The sequence below is a fragment of the Papilio polytes genome, unplaced genomic scaffold (genome assembly GCF_000836215.1).
Source record: "Papilio polytes unplaced genomic scaffold, Ppol_1.0 DF824135.1, whole genome shotgun sequence".
Classification (NCBI taxonomy): Eukaryota; Metazoa; Arthropoda; class Insecta; order Lepidoptera; family Papilionidae; genus Papilio; species Papilio polytes.
In genome coordinates, this window is record NW_013525069.1 from 1,662,295 (window position 1) to 1,679,454 (window position 17,160).

Consider the following 17,160-nt stretch of genomic DNA (forward strand, 5'->3'; position numbering starts at 1 on the left):
GACTTTAAGCATAATTATTAATTAATTTATTTAAGCATAATTGTAGCAAATTATACGACGGTAAATTCTTGATAAATATCCTGAATCCAGGGCTAAAATCTAAAACGCTCACCGACCAGTGTTACCAGGTGTTAACTAAGTGATGGTCTATGGTCGGATCGCCAATCACAAATGACATAAAGCAATCAATCAAGTTTTAGCATTTAAGTTTTACAATTCCATTTTAAGGGTAAAATTAGAAGCAACTCTACTATGAATAGCGAAACAAAGCTATCGCATAAAGCAAAAAAACGTATCAAAGAGGTTAAGAGGAAAGCTAGACCCGGTAAGAGTGTACTTTCTAAAAACTCATATCTATGTGCTAGCTTTTAATTCTACTTTTACTACACTATACCATATTCAAACTTGTTATCTGTTGAATATTTATTTATTATTGATTATCTGATAATCGATGATAAAGTTATAAGGTATTTAGAAATTTCTAGATGGATACCGTCACGCGTTTTGAGCAGCGACCCACATGCTTATAACTCATTACACCCATAGTATCACCGTAGTATCCTAAATGTATCGGAATATAATGAGTTTCTGAGCTTGGTATCACATATAAATGCCTATGTTATTGATACTCTTACAGAATTAGTTGACAAACACCAATGGACAGCTTTAAAGTATGCAGGAAATTTTGAAGAGTTCCTAAAATGCAAAGACAATGTGGACCGAATAAATATTAATGAAGTACCACAAGAATTATTTATAGAAAAATATGAAAAAATTTATAAGCCAGTAGTAATAACGCATGTACAAACAAATTGGAGGGCCAATCATAAATGGACTTTAGACAGACTAGCTAAGAAGTATCGTAACCAGAAGTTTAAATGTGGGGAGGACAATGAAGGCTATAGTGTTAAGATGAAAATGAAGTATTATGTTGAGTATATGAGGACAACAACTGATGATAGTCCACTTTATATTTTTGATAGTAGTTTTGGTGAGCATCCAAGAAGGAAAAAGCTTCTAGAAGATTATGAGATCCCTCAGTATTTTAGGGATGATCTGTTCAAGTATTGTGGAGAAGAGAGGAGGCCACCTTATCGCTGGTTCGTGATGGGGCCCCAGAGGTCTGGGACAGGGATACATATTGATCCATTAGGCACTAGTGCTTGGAATGCTCTGGTATTTGGTCACAAAAGATGGTGCTTGTTCCCAACACAAACACCAAGGGAAATGATCAAGGTCACTGGGGCAATGGGGGGCAAGCAGAGAGATGAGGCTATCACTTGGTTTAAGTTGATTTATCCTAAAACTCAATTGGACACATGGCCTACAGAGTATAAACCTGTATGTTAATTCTATACTATTTATTTTTTATGCCACATTAACAAACTTGTTAATATAAACTTTTAGATTCCTTTTTTCAAGATTTATGATTATGATGTCTTTCATGTATGATCTTAAATTATTTTTCAGGTTGAAATACTCCAAAAGCCAGGTGAAACAGTATTTGTGCCAGGTGGATGGTGGCATGTTGTAATCAACTTGGATGACACTGTAGCTGTGACGCAAAACTTTTGCAGTCGTACCAACTTTCCCGTTGTATGGCACAAGACGGTCCGTGGACGCCCTAAGTTGTCAAAGAAGTGGATCAAAACCCTTGAGAGTAAAGAGCCTGACCTTTACAAAGTTGCAAGTAGTATGGACTTGAACCAGAGCACTGGTGTGGCATCTGACAGCTCTTCAAACAGCAGCTCCTCCAGCAGTGATAGTGACAGTAGTTCTTCTAATAGTTCCAGTGAGGAGGACAGTGGACAAGAAAGCATTACAGCTCACAAAAAGAAAAGAAAAAGGAAAGTTTGACTTGAAAAAAAAAACAAAAACCAATAAAGTAATTATTAATTGCACCAAATTTTTAAAAAATAATGTATTGAATTATTGTCACATGTTAAATAAGCCTGCCCATTTTGTATTACTAGCATAATTCTTTAGATTATACTAATTGTTGTTTCCTGAATAGTGAACAATATATTTTTTGTTAACATAAATAAATAAATAGTATTACAATAAATTGATTTTCTTTTCGTCTCTGAAACGATTGAAGAGAGTTTAGTACCAATTAAGCTAGATTGAGTTTTTAAGAATTTGGTTTGAAATAATATAAAAATGTAATCAAATGAATACGAGGAAATAACGTTTTAATCTTGTTATTTTAAATGATTTGATGCTTTTTGGATGGGCAGGGCGTTCGAATTTACCTTTCTTACTTAATATTTTAGTGTGGCAACAAGGGATTTTTGACAACTGTCAAAGCAGCAAGTAAAATTCTTGTAGTCTATGGTCGTCGGTAGCCATTTGTTATCCTAAAAGTCTCCGAAACACATCAATTCAAAATGCTGAAATCAGCCTCTGGGTCTCTGATAAACGTCCTGAAAAGGTCCATAATCCCGGCTGTGAGGACCAGTGCTGCAATTCCAGTGAGGTGGTCTCACGATGGTCCTGTTGAATCCGATGAAGAATTTGATAACAGGTTAGCTCCCATAGTTTTGACGTTATGTAATTGAAAATCGTATCCTATTGGCACTATCATTTTATTTGTAATTTTCTCAAGTTAAATAAAGTCGCGGGTTTCATTCGAACCGTTTAGTTTCTAATGATTCAGTTTTAGTATAAAAGTGAGACACGCTTTACGCCGATCAATAGTGTTAGCTCGTTATCTTTCACAAGCTATAATATTAAATGACTTATCATGAATTTTGAAATAAAAGTCTACATTTCGCAAAATATTTGATTAAAAAAAATCGTGTAAAAATATAAGAATGCTACAATTTAATATGCGAAATAGTGAGATTCTCTTTACATGTAATATTCATCTGATATTCTATGTAAACTTAATAGTAATATAGAATTTGTGTTTTATGCAGGCCCAAAGGAGTCTTATGTCACAGTAGTTTTGTTAATCTACTTAAATTTCAACTAAATTGAAGACAACAAAATTTGAATTATCTTTTTAATTTGCATGATAGTAGTTATTAACATAGAGTTATTAACATCTTTGACCACATCATCACTTAACATTGGGTGGGATCATGATTAAGCACTAGCTTAACAAACATAAAAAAAGTCCAGTAAATGTACACAGTTGTCTAATATTTATGCATTCCTCAAAGAAGGAAATGTAGAATACTTATAGTAGAATAACTGCAATGCAGTATTTTTTCACTAGTGATGTAATGAAAAATGTTCATTTTATGAGTGAAATATCTCTTTTTCTAAGCGATGAATCAAACTATCACCAACCACCATTATTAACTTAAATACCTAAAGAAATGGTGTTGGTAGTGTTTAGCCAACATGATTTTTTTAAATGTCAAATATTTCTTTAGTTAACGTTAATTATTTCTTCCAGATATGAAGCCTTTTTCAACAGGAAAGACATTGACGGCTGGGAAATCCGCCAGGGCATGAATGACTTGTGCGGTATGGACCTTATTCCCGACCCTAAGATCATCAGGTCCGCTCTCCACGCTTGCAGAAGAGTGAATGACTATGCTCTGGCCGTCAGGTTCATTGAAGCTTGCAAAAACAAATGTGGACCTAAAGTGAATGAAATCTATCCTTACATCATCCAAGAAATCAAACCAACGTTGACAGAGCTTGGAATTGAGACTCCAGAGGAACTGGGCTATGACAAGCCAGAGTTAGCATTGGAGAGTGTTTACGATATTTAAGGCTACTGGAGGTTATCATGTTAAGCTGTAGAAGAATGTGTATTATAGATTTGTCTTTAACTTTATTTTATTGAATTGTGCGAAACACATCTGCCTTAGCAAATGTTTTTTAGGTTCACCATTTAATAATCAACCAGCTTTTATCTAATGTATTAAAACATTATGAGGAATATTCTTGTTTTATTTTATGAACACTCCTTATACAATATAACGCCAGTTCTGTACTTTAATGTGCTAACACTAGTTGAAGTTTAGCAGTACTTCTGTGAAAAATATAAAAACTGCAGAGTCTAGCTTCCCTACCTTCTATATCTATACACAGGCTACATTCTAAATTTCAAGTTTTTAGCACCAATGGAAGTGCCTTAAAATTACGATTAAAAATGTGAAGAATCAAACTAGCTGTACTACTGGATACTTGGAATTTTTTAACTACAAGATATTTTGGCAATATAACAAATTAAGGCTTGCCTATGTTCATAATTTCAACCTTCTATCTTTACCCACGACAAAGTTACAGGGGTGTGAAAAGTGCCCTAAACTGCTTCGAGTAAATAGTGTTAGGCCGTGGTCGCCTCGGCGAGTGGACTGCCGCGCACCTAGATTTAAGTAATTATCAAACATAAAATAATTTATGAGGACGTTTTCGTAACGTCAACGAAATTTTTATCATATTTGTATATCGACTGAGCTGAAAGTACTCGAATCTCATAAAAATGTCGACATTACGAAACCATCTCGCAACTGTCACTGAAATATTCGTGTAAAATTCTGCAGACTCAGTGATCACAATGGCGATGTCATCTTTTTTGTTATGAAATTATAGCCTCTCACAGACTAGTTTCTATCATCATCAACTTGACCTTGTCTCTAAGGAGGGTCGGCACAGTATATGCTGCTCTTCCATACCTATCAGCCGCCATATCTGAACCCACTCCCTTCTTAAACATATCAACACTGATTTTAGGTCATCAACCAACCATCCAACTTCAGCAGCTTCCACTGGTATTCTATCCCGCCCAACAACCTGTCCATTCTTCATACCTTGCACTGCTTTCTTTACTTCATCCACACTATTCTCTTTCACCATACCAATATTAACCGTCAAGTTTTCTACCACTCGTCTAAATATTCTCTTTCACAGGTCTTCAAAACATCCCATAACTTTTACACATAACAACCATACCTCGTCTAGACAAAACAAGCTTTGGTCTAAATACATAAAGGGGTAATAAAACAATCTGATTTAAAAGAGTGCTTTGAATAAATAAACCGTGTATGTAAATACTTTAATGATTGCAATATTCACACAGTCATACCATCTATATACAAATCATTGTACTTAATAACAAAATTGTGCTTTATTCCATATATTCTAAGGTACAGAACACAATGAACTCTTTGGTGGTAATAATCGAACATAAAATATGAACTGAAAACAACAATACAAAAAATAAAACAATACTAGAAAGACTTTAGCAAACATCAAATACTCAGGAGCACACATCACAAGTTTGTACTCTTCTATGACTACTTAAATATTAGCCATGTATATATTTAAATAATTTACTTAGCGCGAATCTTTGGAAACTACCGGATTTTACCAATATTTGGCGAGGTTTAAAGAGCTACAAGCATTTATACAGCTACATATTTGAAATGTTACAGCAAAAATTTTAAGACCATATCGTTTATTTGCAAAATGATTTATTTAAAATCATGTAAAGTTATTTTATACAATCAACAGACAGTTTTAATAATCACATACTTATGAGTAATTTCAATGATTTTTTAAGTTAAACATTGTCTAGATATTTAAAAATATTTTCTCTATTACTTTGAATAAATATTCTTACAAATTTACATAGGGTTATAACTGCCACACGTAAATTGCTTACTTGAGCGGTCCTTAGTGTGGATTTTCCATACTAAATCTATAAAGGGACTCCCTTAGTGCTCATTAAATGTTTGACGGCCTAATTCTAAACCGAAACAACACTTAGCTTCATTAGTCTCTAACAAAGGTAAAAATGTTTAATGGAATTTGTAGTTTAAGCATGGGCTTACATGGCTGTTACATATCTAAATGTTCCAGTGTTCGGCCGTTACTGTGCCAAAGATTTTTTACTATAAAAACACTATTTTCTCTCTTTTATCATAGATAAAAACAGGGAAGACAATGTTTTCGTAAAATGTTTCTCTTGTCAATGTATTTTTACATAAAAACAACTAAATTATCTAATAAATTGCATTTTACAAGTTACGATTTGATTTAAACATAAATCTATGTTCATTGCGAAAAGTTAGTTACATTTACTAATGCTTTCCAACGCTTCCAAAATAGTGAGCGATAACCCTGCGCATATATTTACTACTATTCAATAATTTACATTGACATCCAGTTTACAGTATTCCAGTCCAGCGGTCAATCCAGCGCTGGATAACAACTGGAATGTAAACAAATACGAAAAATCCTAATGTGAATTTCAAATTTCCAGTTGTAAGCCATTGCTGGACTGGTATAACGTAAACTGGGTTAAACTCTATAAATACAATAATTTATCTAATCGTGAACACTATTTATACAAAAGTTATACATTAAAATTTATTAGTAAATCTATAAATCGTACATCACCTTTAATTATTATTTATTTAATTATTTATACAAATTTGTAGACTAGATAAGATTCGCTATGACTGGAACTGGGACTAGAACATTGTACAAATGGCGCGAATAAATTAAAATAACAACAACTGTCTCAACAAACACACTTACACTAAAATAATTTAAAGGAATGTAAATAATAAATTAATTTTATAAATAACTGCCACGTTACAAAATAAACGGAAGCCGTGTGTATAAATTAAAAAAAAATTAATTTAAAATTAAAATATTGCACAAATGTAGGGCTTTATTGCTATTAGTGCTGTTATTGCTGTGTAGAGTTCAACAATATTTTAGTAAAACATTTAGTTAAATTAGATTATTCAAACAAATCATTTAAATGACGAACTTACCGAGCTCTACACATCAAAATATCTAAAAGGACCTGATTTGCTTCAAATAAATTATTTAACGCTATAATAAAAATATGGCGGTTACTTAAAGCAAAATTAGTAACACATTTGAAAGCTTTTAAAATAAGATCGGTGTTTAAAAATAAGACAGATCTGAGTCTCTGACATTACAACACTCATTACACGACACCCGCGTTTTAATACACTCAAAAATTTCACTAAATAAGGTAACTTTTGCAACTAGAGTTGTCTTGTCTCGTTGTATTCACTAGACGTGGAACATTCTGGATCACGTGCCGTGCGGCGGGGGGCGCGGTGGGCGCGGGGGGTGCGCGCAGCGACGGGCGCGGGGGGTGCGACGGGCGCGGCGGTCGCGGCGCGCGGGGGGCTAGGCGCGCTCCTCCAGCAGGCCGGGCGACGCCAGCGCCGGCAGCTAGGAGTCCGCCGCCACCGCCTCCCGCTCTGATTTCACTTGTTGCTGTAACATTACGTCATTAGTGAATACATCAGCTACCTTCCTGTGAAAGTCCTGTCAAAATCTGTTCCACCGTTCCAAAGATTTTATCTATTTGTCTATTTATCTATCTTCCGTCATTTGTCCTCACTTCTTGATCACGTCATCATTCATGCAATCCATCCATCTCTTTTTATGTCGGTATATCTCCACACTTATAACTTAAGTTTTACTTACATGTGATTCATCCCTCCTCAAAACAAGCTAAGCTTTTCCTCATTAATTTCTCTATCACTGTTGCTATACAAAGTTTGAGTTAGGTGGTAAAGTACAAACGGGTGGTGTTACCATTGCCTTGGTGAGGGCGGTAGCATCCTTGAGGCTGAGCACCTGCAGCAGCTGCGTGTCCCCGCCTCCTTGTAGCACCACCTGCGCCACGCCGCCGCCCAGCGACAGCGCCTCCAGACCCTCGCCGCCCGGCTCCACCTGCGTCACAACATTGCATGTCACCATACAGACTACAACTCAAGTAAGGTCCCTTTCTATTGACGAAATTTGTAATACACATTGTTATCTGAAAAGTAAAGCAAATTTGCTTCAGTCCTTTTTATTTTTTTCCTCACAAAAGGTTCTCAGCTAGTTTTTATTAATAAACTAGGAAAACGAAAATGTAGCTTGCTAAGCTTTCGGGCTAAAATTTTATTAATTATTCTTTAGTATTCAGAATAGTGACAACAAAATCAAATTAAACATTACTCAAACCTTTTGTGAACATTTAAAACTGAAATACGAACACTTATATATTTCGAAATGAACTAAATAACAGTAACATAAACAAAACATACACACCTGAACAAACAGCAACACAAATATTACAAAATAAATAAAACAAAACATTCACATAAATATTTTTTGTTATTAAAACACTTCTACATTGACATGCTCTTACAGTTTGAACAAATTTATTAATTACAAGCAAAATAAAATTAAAAACAAGCATCCACGATTACAATATAAACACATTGTGAATTACAAATATAGCTTTTCAAGCTAATTTACGTAAACATAAAATCACAGCTTTTCTTTGGACATTACTGCACACGTAAATTATATCTAGCCAGGCTTCAGTCAGGTTTTAATTCTGTTACTGGAAGGGCCTGTCCCACCACTGGCTGATAGTTTCAGATTAAAAATGACGTCACTGTCAGATAAGGCAGTAAAATCCGATTTTTCAATCACATATTTTACACATTAAATTTTTATCAGACAATTTACAATTTCGTGTGACAGGCCCTTGATAACTATTATTTACAGCCTGACCAGAAATATAAAACTACTGTTATTTTGGTTAAAAACCTATATTGTTTTGGTGGGCTTCAAATACTAATTTTTATTGAAAGATTTTTTTAAACAACTTTAAAATAATTCGGAATAATTACACATCTTAAAACTGTTTTCAAAACCTTTCAGATTGGAGTTAGAAGATTTCTAACATCTTAAATGTTTAATAATTATTAAATGCAGAATAATTCAAACTGAATAGACCTCTCAGCAACCGGGCATTTAAAGCCAAAATCATAAAAAAAAACTATAAGAGAAAATATTATACTATAGAATATGTTAACTAAAAGAATATATTATATTCTATATTCTTGTGTATCAAAACAAATACAAGCAACACACATACAAATAAGTTACACACAATTTTAAAAAAGCAATTTGTCACTATATCACAAAAATTGTGTTTTTTATTTTAGAAATACACAATTCTTAATATAAAATTGATTTAAAAATTGTAATTGATTATTTTCTTATTTGAGGAAGGGAAAAGATTAAAATTTGCCTTCCACAAAACATCATTTCCACACTTTAGGAACATGACAAATTGCTTCAGAAACATAGTTTATTTAGCAAATAAACTAAATTTGAATTTAGAAACAAAGCTTAGACACAATTACATGCAAACACAAACTGTAAATAACTAGCGATCACTACTTATTTTTTTAAAAACCACTAAATTGAAAAAAATAATAATTTATTTTAGATAATTATTATTATTATTTTTTATATTACAAAGCAAATTCAAATGCACAGAAATATCACAACTACATGGCATAGTAAAAATGGCACTGATAAAGTATGAAATTGTGTAAAACTGTTTATTTAACGAGTACAGTCAGCTGCACAAATATGTATACAGTTACCATGAAACAGAAACTTGTCTACACTTTCGGTTTTAAAGAATGTGTGTGTCTGTATGTTTCCGAACATGAATACATAAGTGTGGACATATTCGATAGTTATTAAAAAAAAACACTATTGACTAAAATTTATCTAATTAACTACATAGTGTAAAGCGGTAATTTTGAATTTTCTTTTAAATTTCGGATAAAACATAATTAAGTAAAGTTAATTTAAAAATGTAAAATGTTGACTGAATCGTATTTGCTTTTATATCCCTATTTTCGCAGCTGACTGTACATAGAGTTATTTATTGTCTAAATAACTAAGGTTTATGTCTTAGCACTGTTTCTTATATTACATAGCACCCAATCTATTCTTGTTTTTTGAGTAAAAATCAATAATCTTACTCTTCATTGGATTAATAATTTAAAAGTACGTAAATTTTATCTTTTTAATATTGTAACATGTAATAAATCTGTCTATAAATTAAGCAGCATTTCTAAAGCTCAAAGCAATCATTTAATTCAACTTAAATATGTGTAGTAAATACTTTTCTTTGGTATATATGTATGGTTTACCATACATATTTTATAATACTAACATAATAAGTTTCTGTTCTAAGACATTTATAGTTCATTCCAGTCCAGTCATTGACGCTGGTTTAAAACTGGAGTTGTATAAATCAAATGGAATGTTATGTAAATTGAGCAATAACTTGCAATTTATTTTGTTTAGTAACTATGCTGTCATATTGACGTTAATTGGCTCTAGTAACCAAAATAATCGATGCCAGTGTTACTGTCCTACTGTACTGGAATGAAGTGTGTGTGCCTAGGCGGCGGCGTGGTGCGTGCGTGCGCGTGCGTAGTGCAGTGGGCGGGGCAGGGGGCGGACCTGCACGAGCGGCGCGACGCAGACGCCGTCCTGCTGCTGCATGGAGGCCACCATCGACTGGTACACGGAGGCCGACACCGGCACCGTGATCACTCCCGACACCGACACAGGGTACCCTGGTAACAATTAATATATTGAAATATTTGGCCTGTGAAACTTAAAAATTACTTGTCACTAATAGCTTGCAAGGTTTCAATAACATACATACATTGTAAGGTAACTAAAAGGCTTTAGTTATTGATAATTGAGACTGTAAATTGCAGATTAATTCAATATAGTTTTAAGTTTTTAAATTGAGCCTTATACAAAAAAGTTTGTCACCACTGTCCTTTCCCCAAGAGGTACACAAACATTTTACGAACTTTCTCAGAGTGGGACACAAACGGTATCCGAACTTATTCGTGATCCGCGCTCCGGATTATCCCCAGCCGTCGCCCTGCTCTGTCCCCACGTGGGAACAGATAAGAATAAAAAGTTTCATCCGTCCCACGATTTGCGACGAGGGGACGGATGGAACTTATTTTATTTCTCAACAGCTACATCTTTCAAATTATTGGTGAAAGGGGGACTAAAAGGTGGGACGGATAAGACTTTTTACTCTCACGTGGGGACAGAGCGGGGTGACGGTCGGGAGTAATCCCGCACTCCGTCTTCACTAGGCCTATAGGAGCTGGCGTCATCCATGACACAGTCTATGAATTGGTTTGCACTCTATGGTGCATGTTGCGTACCGTGGCCATCCTCTCCGGTGAGTATGAGCTGTCCGTCGTGGTTGAGCGTGGCCTCCGCCACCGCGTTGAGGTCCACCGCCACCGCGCCCTCGCCCTCCAGCGCCTGCACCACGCCGCTGCCGTCCGCGCTGATCTGCAACACATATACTTTGCACATTATTATACTATAAATACACATTTATAAAAAGAAAAACTAGCTTTCGCCCGCAACTCCATTCGCGTGGAATTAGCGTAAAACAAAATACCAAATTTTATCGAGATCCTTTCAGCAGTTAAGGGTAGAAACATCCATCCGCCCATTTAAACTTTCGCATTTAAAATATTAATAAGATAATGTAGACACTACAGAAGAAAAAAAAGAACCTTAATGAAATATCCTGATAAAAGCTGTCCTCTCTTACTGAAGCTATGTAATTTCCACTACTATAAAATTTAATTTTGATGAAATCTTAATGTTCGGATGAAATCTAAAATCTCTGTTAGAATTTTTCTGTTCGTTTGTTCCTTATGTTATTATGTTTTTTTTTTGTTCTTTATACATTACAAGTTCAGTTATTGTTTTATGGATATGTGTAAATATGTATAGTACGATGTTTCTGACCACTTGTGCGGTGGTGCCGTCGGGCAGCGTGATGATGGGGCTGTTGGGGTCCACCTGGATGAGCGACACCGTGCCGTCCGGGTTCGTGATCGTCTGCAGCATCGCCGGCGCGTACTGCGACATCTGCACACCATACATTATACATACTTTTACAATATCACTTACGAGATAATTAAGACATTTATGAAATGTGTAAAATGTGTATTGCGCAGACATTTAAGAAATATACAGACTTGATATTTTAAACATTTTTTCACCGGTAACATCTTTGAAAGGTACTATGTCAAGTTTAATACGAAATTATAATAGCTCCATATATTGTTAAACAAACTAAACAAAGTCCCAAAATAAAACATTTAAATCTGATTTAAAGACACCTGGCAATAGATTATATAGACATGTGTCAACTATGCATTTTCTATATATTTTTTGAATCTCTTTAATATAGCGCGTACATCGACATCGGCCAGCGTCATCTGGTCGATGCAGACTTGCGAGGCGGAGAGCACGGCCCCGCCCTGCGCCGAGCGGCTGCCCGACCCCGACGACCCTCCGCCCGGCAGAAGCACCTGCCCGACCACACCACGACAGTGTGTCACGTGTACAATGTTGTGTAATATTTACGATGTATGTAATATTTATGATGTGTGTAAAATTTATGGTGTGTGTAATATTTACAATATGTACAATATTTATGACGTGTATAACAATTTTAAAATGTGTAACGTTACCAAATCCATATGCGGCATTTCCAATGTTAGCGGGGGTAGAAATTAATCACAATTTATTCAAGTTTTAATGCAAACGACACATAAAATGATGTAAATATCGTATTAGAGGATGGTAGTTGTATTGTACAGTGACGTGTACTAACGGGCTGCGTGGGCGGCTTGTCGTCCTCCTCAGTGAAGGCGGGCAGCAGGTCCTCGCGGCCGTGGTACTTGTAGCAGTTGATCACGATCTGCCGCAGCGCGTGCGTCCACGACATCTGAACACGCACACAACATATCACTGACTGTACTTATTATATAAGTTTTAATATTATAAATGCAAAAGTTTAGATGGATGGACGGATGTTTGTTAGAGTTTGTAGTCTAACGGCTGAACGGATCTCGATGAAATTTGGTAAAGATGTAGAGGATAGTCTGGAAGAACACATAGGCTACTTACTTTTGTTTTTTTAATTCCACGCGGACGGAGTCGCGGGCGATAGCTAGTTATACAATTAAATCGGCCCTTTTTGCTTGTACCTTTTCAAGGTCCGAATTGATTTATAGTTTGTTGTGGATTAGAAATGTGTTGGTGTGTGTACCTTCTGTTTCTCGTCCTCTGTGCGCGCGTCCATGCGCACGTTGGCCCAGGGCAGGTCCTTGGGCCACCAGGGCGGCCGCGTCGACTCGCGCCCCCAGCCCGGCTTGCCGCGCACTACGCACGCGTACAAAACATATTTCGAAAAAAATATTTTTGTCGATTAACTCGTTATTAAAAGTCTATTTGTTAGCACACATAGTTAATTTTTTAGTGTATGTGTGTGTGTATCACTCACCCATGGAGTACTTGAGCATGAGCGGTATGAAGGCGCGCAGCTGCGCCTGCGTCATCTTCTCGACGGGCGTGGGGATGCCGTCGATGATGAGCGGCGGCAGCTCGAACAGCGAGGGGTCCTCCAGCGGCGGCGGCGGCGCCTGCGGGCACCCGCCCAGTCCGAACTGTGCCTCGTTATCCCACTCGCATCACAACCGGCAGACATGCCCGCCTCGCCTCGCACTGCCCTCCCCCCATTGCACTCTCACCTATCCCTTATAGCGCCTTATAGCGATTGCATGTCGTGCCAATTATGACTAACGATTTGAGTTCTAATGCTTTAGAGATTATACATCTCTGAGGCGTCGTTCATACTTTTAATTAACATTTACTACAAAAACGAACATAAAATCTATTGGGACCGGGGGGAGGGATATAACTACAAAATGAAACAAAACAGATGGATGTGTGAGATGATAGCGTGTGATGGTTACCTGCTGCGCGAGGGCATTCTCCAGCTCCTCCATGATCATGCAGCGCAGGTTGCGCACCACGTCCTCCAGCGGCTTGGCGCCGAACACGCGGTACGAGGTGTTGGGCTTGCCCGGCGTCGCCACCAGCACCACCGCCTGCTGCCCCACGCGCGTCGCGAACTCCTCGATCGTTTGCTGCAACACTCATCTCACCTCATACCGTGACCGTACCCAGCTCCATGTTCAAGGGGTTAGTAATAAACCTACTCTTTTTATTCCAACGATGTTTTAACGAAAAACTAACAAGTTTGTTTGTTTGCTGAATTATCTACACATTTCTATGGATTGTAAAAAACTTAGAATTAGGCCCAAATCTAGCTGAAATTAGGCATATATGTATATAGTAGTCTAGAAAACACATAGACTACTAAGTATTTCTTATAATTCCATGACAACGAAGTCAAGGGCCACAGCTAGTACACAAAGAAAACTTTCTTTAATAAAGGTATAAGGTGCTGAAATAAATGTAACTCACTCTTAGTTTCCTCAAAAGTCTGTTCTGGTGCCTCTTCCTGACGGAGGGGTTTGTCTCGAAGGAGTGCGGCCGCTTGCGCTTCTTGGAGGAGGCGATGGCTGCAGCCGCGGCCATGCCTATAGGTCCTAGCACAGTACAAAATATTTTATTACTGCCAATTTAAACACACACTTGTACAGTGTGTAGGGTTTCTGAAACTATAACAAAGTATTATTCTAACATCACAATAAATTAATGAAAATGTAGTTTGAATGAATGGATGTTTTTTACTACATCACCTCAAATCTAAATGAAATTTGGCTCAGATGTAGTACATAGTCTAGAAGAACGCAAAGTCTTCTAAGTTATGATGTGTATGTGTGCTGACCAAGTTGCAGACAAAAGCTAATTTAATTAACTTTGATCCATCTTCATTAATCACCATGAGGGTCTCTGTTTACCCACTGTGTGTGAACTGTTTGGTCTCGTGCTCACCGGCGGCGGCTAGTTGCTTGGTGACCTCGTCGCTCATGGCGTTCTTCATATCACCGCCATCGTCGTAATGGCTGCCAGCTGGCGAGGACACGCACTCCTCCTCATCCTCTGAGGGCCCGCTGCCTGCGCACCCCGACCCTGAGCCCTCGCAACCCTCGCCCTCCGCTGTTACCACGTCCTGTGCAACAAACTTTCAATAATGCATCTACCTTCCTCATACACTACTCCCTATGATGCCAGGGAAAATAGGGAAGGGCAGGTTCCTAGAGAATCGAAAAGTGTAAAATACTACTTTGACTAAGAGAATTTTAATGGTAGCCACTCCCCTAGACCTAGCATAGGTCATTAACTGACAATGACTATGAGTACTTGCAAAAATTAGCTCTCGTGATTTCTTTATTTGATCTATATAAACAATGTCTGTGTATTTGCCATAAATGTACATAACAAATGTTGAATATAACTATTTAGTTATAACATTTCTAAACAACCTGCTAGTTTGCCTTTTTTTTAATCTTAGGTAAAATGTGAAAATTGTATTCTTATATCATAGAATATCATTTTATAATCACATGTTACATATAACTACATTGTTTACAATTTAACACTTCATTAGTACTTTCTGTCTTTATACAAATTAATCATTTTACTCATATTACAAAAAAAAAAAAAGAAAAACGGAAACCCTATTATAATAGTGTTTCGTTTAAACACTAATATAATAAAAAAACAAAAGTAAAACTTTGTATATTTGGATAAATATTAGAAGGTAACTAACAGCTGAACAGATCTTGCCTAAATTTGGCATAGACGTAGAACATATTTTGGAAGACCACTTATATATTTTTAATTTCTCATGGATGGAGTCGAAAGCCACAGTTAGTACATTATATCTATGAAATCTATGTATTAAGTTGGTACCTCATCAGCCATGTCCATGGCCTCAGAGGTCTCGGCGTTGTTCATAGCGCCGTAATCACAATCTCCGTCTCCTTGTCGGTTCTTGTCTTCCTCTACCATTGGGTTGTACAACAAGCTTTATCTTCACTGACAACTTTACAGGTACCCCTATTTGGTTCACATTAAAATCTGTAAATAAAAATGTCATTTATTTAATATTGACAATATGTGACATTGATAATAAACATGTAGATAAAAAATTACTAACACAGTATACAATAATCAGTATTCCTAAACATTGGCACAATCTTATTAAAACTAATTTTAAAGTATTATCTCACTTGGCATTGCTTTAAACTTACCTTACAAGCAAAAGTTTAATAAAGAATTAACACTTCATTGCCAACTAAGACACACATAAATCTACTTTAGTTTTAGTTATTCATATGAGTATGAGTCAGTGTTTAAAAGATTTTATTTAGTATACTATGAAAGTGTTTTAAAATGTAGTTTTAAAAATGTTATAAATTGTACAAACTAAAGTCCATACATGACTGTAATATATTGTAGTTGTAAATATGTAAATTTATTATGAATATATCCAAAAGAACCTACCAACTGTTACAAAAAACATAACTGTATTCAATAATCAATAAGTTTAAGTTTAAATGTTTGCTATTTTAACCAAGAACTTAAGTTAAAATTAAGTTATTACTGAAAAATTACTATTAGACTACTGTAAACCTAATTTATTGACCTCTGACCTTTTCACTTATATCTCAGACTACTAAATATGTGTCAAGTAACAAGGTTTGTATGGATAATACATTTAATATTCTTGTTTATAAAGTTCACAGAACTATTCAAAGTAGATAAAATCAAGTTTGTTGCATAAAAAGTTATTGATTTCAACATGGTTACTCTTCTAGTGTACAATTCTGTACTAGCCAGCTAGTCATTCGAAAAATCAATACTTGTTCTAAGTGAAAATTACGATATCGCATATTATAGAAACATGCAGAAGAATGTTGTTTATCATCCTCCTAAGGAACTGGGTCGTTATGATCACTTCTTAGATCATAATAATTCTAAAACCATAAAATGGAGTTGCAATTTCAGGCAAATAGTTTTATGTTTTTGTTTAGATGCAACTTGAAGCGGTTTAGCGCAGCGTTACAAAATTGAAGACGAATGACATGAAGTCTTTTGCGGCGGCGTAAAGGATAAGCCCAAATGAATGGCCATCATGAAGGGGTCGCGCGTTCGAGCAGGCCCAGACAGCATGGAAAGACTACGACTGCGTACGCACCTGCGTGATTTGAAAGACATTTTGCAATCCTATTAAAACCTCCGCAAATTTGTTGTGATGTAACCGAGACGAAACTACACTTTTTAGGACTTTATCACTTAGCCCGACACTGTATTCACAAATTGCACCAAGCACACGGGGTACCACGAAAAACGCGAATCCTCCATTGATATCGATCGGTAAGCGCGATATGCGAACATTGTACACTCCATATCTACGAAGCGCCATTTTGTACGAGTCTGCGCGGTGTAGACGTGAGCGTTATTTCACGTCACTAGTTACAATCACCTGTGACGAGATATGTAACGGCGTCACTAGTTTCGAGTCAAATTGAAAGT

At 36.3% G+C, this 17,160-nt stretch overlaps 3 protein-coding genes across 6 annotated transcripts in view; 2 read left to right on the forward strand and 1 right to left on the reverse strand.

The window, feature by feature from the left end:
* Window positions 1–147: 147 nt before the first annotated feature.
* On the forward strand, window positions 148–1,871 carry LOC106099259 (bifunctional arginine demethylase and lysyl-hydroxylase PSR). The gene is made up of 3 exons (XM_013277740.1): window positions 148–325; window positions 638–1,341; window positions 1,471–1,871. Exons 1-3 carry the CDS (start codon window positions 253–255, stop codon window positions 1,855–1,857), a joined length of 1,164 nt encoding a protein of 387 aa, XP_013133194.1. The 5' UTR covers window positions 148–252; the 3' UTR covers window positions 1,858–1,871.
* Window positions 1,872–2,317: 446 nt separating this feature from the next.
* Window positions 2,318–3,895, forward strand: LOC106099262 (cytochrome c oxidase subunit 5A, mitochondrial). Its single transcript, XM_013277748.1, has 2 exons — window positions 2,318–2,524; window positions 3,404–3,895. The coding sequence occupies exons 1-2, from the start codon at window positions 2,388–2,390 to the stop codon at window positions 3,723–3,725; spliced, it is 459 nt and encodes a 152-aa protein (XP_013133202.1). The 5' UTR covers window positions 2,318–2,387; the 3' UTR covers window positions 3,726–3,895.
* A 1,075-nt stretch (window positions 3,896–4,970) lies between these two features.
* The window catches only part of LOC106099258 (DNA-binding protein Ewg), a 13,271-nt gene continuing 1,081 nt past the window's right edge, over window positions 4,971–17,160 (reverse strand). Inside the window, exons 1-13 of one of the 4 annotated variants that reach the window (XM_013277738.1) lie at window positions 16,823–16,912; window positions 15,535–15,702; window positions 14,614–14,791; window positions 14,140–14,255; window positions 13,626–13,799; window positions 13,154–13,316; window positions 12,920–13,032; window positions 12,482–12,595; window positions 11,608–11,730; window positions 11,007–11,139; window positions 10,276–10,391; window positions 7,546–7,683; window positions 4,971–7,221 (exon numbers count right to left, since the gene is read on the reverse strand). In XM_013277738.1, the coding sequence (XP_013133192.1) occupies window positions 7,177–7,221; window positions 7,546–7,683; window positions 10,276–10,391; window positions 11,007–11,139; window positions 11,608–11,730; window positions 12,482–12,595; window positions 12,920–13,032; window positions 13,154–13,316; window positions 13,626–13,799; window positions 14,140–14,255; window positions 14,614–14,791; window positions 15,535–15,633 (1,512 nt within the window). In that variant the 5' untranslated portion in view covers window positions 15,634–15,702; window positions 16,823–16,912 and the 3' untranslated portion in view covers window positions 4,971–7,176. Of the gene's footprint in view, window positions 7,222–7,545; window positions 7,684–10,275; window positions 10,392–11,006; window positions 11,140–11,607; window positions 11,731–12,481; window positions 12,596–12,919; window positions 13,033–13,153; window positions 13,317–13,625; window positions 13,800–14,139; window positions 14,265–14,613; window positions 14,792–15,534; window positions 15,703–16,822; window positions 16,913–17,160 lie in introns of those variants that run through there. The other 3 variants (XM_013277739.1, XM_013277736.1, XM_013277737.1) reach the window with 3 other exon arrangements.

Bases quoted from the DNA above. Each gene is read 5' to 3' on its own strand.
- LOC106099259 (XM_013277740.1), top strand. From the start codon at position 253: ATGAATAGCGAAACAAAGCTATCGCATAAAGCAAAAAAACGTATCAAA. The intron at 326-637 runs GTAAGAGTGTAC...ATACTCTTACAG, and splicing joins TAAGAGGAAAGCTAGACCCG to AATTAGTTGACAAACACCAA. The intron at 1,342-1,470 runs GTATGTTAATTC...ATTATTTTTCAG, and splicing joins GGCCTACAGAGTATAAACCT to GTTGAAATACTCCAAAAGCC.
- LOC106099262 (XM_013277748.1), top strand. From the start codon at position 2,388: ATGCTGAAATCAGCCTCTGGGTCTCTGATAAACGTCCTGAAAAGGTCC. The intron at 2,525-3,403 runs GTTAGCTCCCAT...TATTTCTTCCAG, and splicing joins GATGAAGAATTTGATAACAG to ATATGAAGCCTTTTTCAACA.